The sequence below is a fragment of the Talpa europaea genome (genome assembly GCF_964194135.1).
Source record: "Talpa europaea genome assembly, chromosome: 16".
NCBI classification, from domain to species: domain Eukaryota; kingdom Metazoa; phylum Chordata; class Mammalia; order Eulipotyphla; family Talpidae; genus Talpa; species Talpa europaea.
This window is the reverse complement of record NC_140084.1, coordinates 50,215,475-50,220,587: the sequence shown is the minus strand read 5'-3', so window position 1 is coordinate 50,220,587 and position 5,113 is coordinate 50,215,475. Positions and strand designations below refer to the sequence as shown.

At 50.9% G+C, this 5,113-nt stretch overlaps 1 protein-coding gene across 1 annotated transcript; it reads right to left on the bottom strand.

Moving 5' to 3' along the window:
* Window positions 1–852: 852 nt before the first annotated feature.
* RPS9 (ribosomal protein S9) lies at window positions 853–5,113 on the bottom strand. Its single transcript, XM_084256773.1, has 5 exons — window positions 5,103–5,113; window positions 4,745–4,866; window positions 4,392–4,514; window positions 2,022–2,208; window positions 853–1,111 (listed from the first exon to the last, which is right to left on the bottom strand). The coding sequence occupies exons 2-5, from the start codon at window positions 4,839–4,841 to the stop codon at window positions 934–936; spliced, it is 585 nt and encodes a 194-aa protein (XP_084112899.1). The 5' UTR covers window positions 4,842–4,866; window positions 5,103–5,113; the 3' UTR covers window positions 853–933.

Sequence of the window (5,113 nt, the reverse complement as noted above, 5' to 3'; positions counted from 1 at the left end):
CCCCCATGGACATGATCACCAGGAGCCTTTGGACTGCGAGATGCTGCTTCCAGGGCCTACCATAGGAGGCTGCCTCAAGACTCTAATTACACATGGAAGCCTGGGGGTGAGGGGAGAGGCAGCAGTGCCAACCGAAGCAGTGGACTTGGCAGAGGGCAACATCTGTGAAGCTGGGCTGAGTTGACCTCAAAGCCCAAGGCCAGGCCAGAGGGCAGCTACAGTTGCTACGGGTTACAAGGGTTTCTCATTTCCTGAAACCAAGCTGCTTCCTCCCTTGCCAGTTACAGCTTCTGAGGTAGAAAGGCAGCCCACTTCCCTCCAGACCCAGCATCGTCAACCCCAAAGGCAGGGCCCCAAGGCGCTGTAAAAGTCCCTACCATAGGTGACTGAGGGGGAGGGCTTACCTGCCTCCCACCAACAGAACCCAAATCCCAAGATGAAAACAGGAAGTGTGACATCAACCACACCACAGTGGGCTTTGCTACCTGGCTGTATTCTGTGCCATACTCCCCACCAATAATACTATTAAAAGTTCATTCCACCGGCAACTACAGGTGAGTTGTCTCCGTAACAGCTGTCAGCCCCCACCCCAAGCACGCCCTCCCCTAGGGTTAGAGTTGACGCTGAACTCTACTTCCTCTGCTGGAAATAGAGTGGCCTTTGAGAACTGATTTGTGGTTTTGGCTCTAAGAACTTCCACAGAACACAGCTGCTCTTTGCTGTAATAACAACACTCAGGCCAGAATTAGCTCAAGTAACTGGTCAAGGAGGTAGCGAGTGGCCTTCCCACCCCCGGGGCTGAAGTTCAAAGTCTGGGGGAGCAGAATCAAGGAAGGAGACACACAAGAAACACCGATTCCAAAACACTGACAACATGTTTACTGTCTGACTGCAAACTGAGACATGCCGCCAGCCCAGAAGGGCGTGAGACCCTTAATCCTCCTCCTCATCGTCACCGGCGCCAGCCCCACCCTGGCCCTTCTTGGCATTCTTCCTCTTCACGCGGCCCGGGCGGCCACCCCCATAAGGTGAGCGGAGGGAGAAGTCGATGTGCTTCTGGGAGTCCAGGCGGACAATGAAGGACGGGATGTTCACCACCTGCTTGCGGACCCTGGAGGGGAGACGGCAGGTGAAGGGACAGGAGGTAGGACCCTGCTACTGAGACCCCTCTTCTTCAGTTGTGCTGCGACAGTAAGGCTGCTGCTTACACAGCGGCACGGACCCTGAAGCAATACCAGAAAGGGCTCCTGACAGCATACAACTGGAATGCTTCATAAAGCTTCTCGTTCATTTCCAGAGGGGCAAAGAAGTTTAGACACAACCCACAGAAGAGGCGAGGTGGCAGCGTATACCCCCAATGTGATTTTCCAATATTCTGAATGGTGCCATCATTAGGTGCAGTTCCGCTCTCCTTGGAGCAACAACCCAAGACTAGATTCTATGAAAGCAGCTCGTCAGGCTCCTGCCTGCAGGTGGCAAGGCGAGGACTGAGGCAGAAATCCAGTATGCAACTGCCCACATGCTTCACCTCCCACTACTGGTGCCCATTTTACCAACAGGGCAAACTCGGCAAAGAGCAAGCCATTTGGCCTGACTGGCCCCCTGGAACCAACTACCCTGCCCAAGCCTGCAAGCTCCCGGTCCCTGGCATTTTAACTTCAGGCTTTGACAGGTGACTTCATCAAGTGAGCCCAAGAGCTAACTGAACCCCAAGTCACCTGAGGCTCAGCAACTCCAAGGGCTATTACCTGTCTTGCTGATTGCCCAGAAGCCTGGCAGGCGGAAGCCTTCGCAAGGTGTACGACTTAAGCCGCATTGACCCTTGCGCTGGGCCATGGGGGGAGTGGGGAAAGTCTGCTCCCACACCCCCCCACAAGCTGTCTGTGGGAGTCAATCTGTACCCTCAAGGTGAGCTCATGCCTTTGTCACCTCCAAGGGCTGCACAGGAGACAGAGAACAGGCTTAGCAAAGGCAGGCATGAGGGGAGGGGAAGGACTCAGGGAGCCCACCAGCGGTGGTACCTGATATGGCGCTGGCGGATCAGCACACGGGCATGGTGGATGGACTTCGCCAAGCCCAATTTGAAGACCTGGGTTTGCAGGCGCCTCTCCAGGAAGTCCTCGATCTTCAGGCCCAGGATGTAATCCAACTTCATCTTACCCTCATCCAGCACCCCAATCCTGACAAGTCGCCGCAGCAGGGCATTGCCTGGGGAGAAAAGCATACACCTAAGCTGATCTCACTTTTTAGGTTCAAATCCTCCGCCTTTCATCACAGCAGAGTGGGGGAAATAGGTAAGAGCTAACACTCATAATATGGGACTTGAGGCACTGGTCACTGTGACCAAAAACCTCACACAACTTAAAGCAGGCTGGGACGGCTACTTCCAGCTTATCCAGGTCAGGTAACCACACACACCCGTGTCTCATCTGAAACAAGAACCTTCTCCAGTCATTAGGAGAGTAAAGGAGACAATCTTAAATCTAAGTGCTACTGATATTAAACTATCACTTCCATGACAAAGCAGAGTGGTTTACAGGTCGTAGTCTGGAGTAGATAACCTTACAGCAGATGCAGCAACCTTTCTTCCAACCACCTCGGGATCAGAAGGCCATGCTATTTATTTGCCCAATGTCATCCACAGCCGATAGCTCCTGACCACTGGAGTCTGGACTGCCCCAAAACCCCAGGGGCAAACCCTCCACCCCCAGACTCTCATCACTGGGTTTCTCATCACCACAAGCTAATGCTAATTAACACCTTCATAATACAACAAATATCAAAAACTATTTTCTCCTTAGAAAGGAAGAGCTTCTGGGGCCTCCCCGGTGGCGCAACGGGTTGAGCACAGCGCTGTGAAGCTGTCCGCAGCCTCTGCAGCACGGGTTTGATCCCAGCTGGCCGGCGAGAATCCCACATGGCGCAGCAGACCTCTCCTTTGTCCCTGTTGCTCCCCTCAGCAGTGTATTTCGGTCGTCTGCCTGTTCTGCTCCCCGCTCTGTCTCTGGTGAATCCTCTCACACTCCCACACCTCTGGCCTGTACCCCAGCTCTTGTATAAAAATAAATCAATCTTTAAAAAAAAAAAAAAAAGAAAAACTTCTCTTTAATTTATATATCACCTTCAGTTATAGCAAAAAGAACATCTAAGCAAACTCCATGAAAAAGGACCCACATTTACTGGGCACTTGAATGTGAAGGAAACCTGACTGTGAAGACAGACAGCAGAGTTAATGGGAGATCAAACCAAAACGAACTCTTTCCCAATGTCAAGTCATAACATGGCTTCACTTTTTCACACTATTGAACGCTGAACCTGAGACAGAGAGATACACCTGTCCCAAAACTGGAAGAATAAACTTCATACGTGTCAAGCGTGCTCAACAGGACAAATGCTGTTAGCTCATCTTAAAAGAAATATGAGACGCCGGGAAACTTCTTCTTTCCTAAGTAATACACATTAGTGGGAAACGCTGGATTCAAGGATGCACCAGTGAGCAGACAGAGCTTGCAGGCTCATCCTTTCTGTTCCAGGCTAATGGCTTCATTTCCTAAAAAAGACTAGTATACCTGAGGGTGCCGCCTTCTCCCTTGCAACTTCCACTTCTACCCTGGAAACCACAAATCCTTTGACACTTGCCCTGCATCACCTCTGCCATGGGGCTAACTATGAAGCCATAGACATACTTGAGTACGTTTCATTGTGAATAGCTCAATCTTCAAAGTCTTTCCTCATAGTTATGCTCTGCTCCCTGTAGACTCTGGAAACTTCCCTGTTCTTTTTAATGTCAATTTTTGTTCTGGTAAGTCATGCACTGATTCCCCATCTCAAAGCAGGAGAGAAGACTGTCAGCAAAGAAGTCTAAAAAGACTATAAATTTTCTATGTCTATAAACACACATATATATAAAAAACCAAGTTAGAAAAAGAACTTAAGCTCCTATATAAGATCTGTATTCCCTCCCAAAGTCTTCACCTGAATGTTCTGTTCAGGTCTTGTTAAATGTCACCCAAATGTCCCACATTATGAGAGCAGGCAAATACACACACCCAAACTCCTTCACCCTGTTATTTTCATCCAACATTCCAGAAATCCCAGTATCTATTCCTACCATTAACAAGACACACAAGAAGCATAATTGCTTTCCCCAAGCTTTTTGGCATTGTTAGTTCTTGTCAACAATAAATTATGGTGTAATAAAATACAGGTGTAATAAAATAAATACAATAAAATACAGGTGTAAGCACATAAGGTAAGGGGCAGCGACGGACTAAGCCTCTTGTCCTACCCCAGTCTGTGAAACGCCACTTATTCTATGTATCTCTGACCACTGAAAAGTAAGTCTGGGAGACCACCGTGGCCCTGCACTTCATCCCTTTCCTCTCACGCACCTTCAAACAGACGCCGTGGATCTTTCTCGTCCAGGGTCAGCAGCTCCCGAGCAGCTTTGCGGATCTTGGCCAGGGTAAATTTGACCCTCCAGACTTCACGTTTGTTCCTTAGTCCATACTCGCCTGAAACGAGAGCGGGTGGTTGACGGGAGATCACACTGTCCCTTGACTGGTACCAGAGTTGGACTGGTGACTTCGGAAACGAGAAACTTTCTGAAGAACGACGGGCTCTGACCGGGTCGACGGGAACGGGGCGACACCTAAGGACTCCAGCAGGAGGAGCACGTGGGCGGCCTCCCCACGTGTTGGCACTGCCCGGACCCGGGAGGCCGAAACCCGCGTTTGTTACTTACCGATCAGCTTCAGCTCTTGGTCGAGGCGGGATTTCTCGAAGGGTCTCCGCGGGGTCACATAGGTTTTGCGACAAACCCAGCTCCGGGCAACCGGCATGTTGGCTCCGCTCGCCCGTCCGCGCCTGCACAGGAGAAAGGGATGAACGCTGCGGCGCCTGCGCAGTCTCAGCTACGCGAGAACCTCGCGGCGCGCAGCTAAGATCTCGCGAGAACCGCCACTGAAGAATCGAATAAACTCTTTAATCCGCGGGCCAAACACTCTCGCCTCACCCCCAACTTCTGTACCGTGCTCACTAAAGTTCACAAAACCGCATGACTTCGTAACCCACCCCCTGACTAGAAACCATGAGCACCTCACCTGAGCGGGAC

Bases quoted from the DNA above. Each gene is read 5' to 3' on its own strand.
- RPS9 (XM_084256773.1), bottom strand. From the start codon at position 4,841: ATGCCGGTTGCCCGGAGCTGGGTTTGTCGCAAAACCTATGTGACCCCG. The intron at 4,515-4,744 runs GTAAGTAACAAA...CTCTCGTTTCAG, and splicing joins CCAAGAGCTGAAGCTGATCG to GCGAGTATGGACTAAGGAAC. The intron at 1,112-2,021 runs GTACCACCGCTG...TCTCCCCTCCAG, and splicing joins ATCCGCCAGCGCCATATCAG to GGTCCGCAAGCAGGTGGTGA.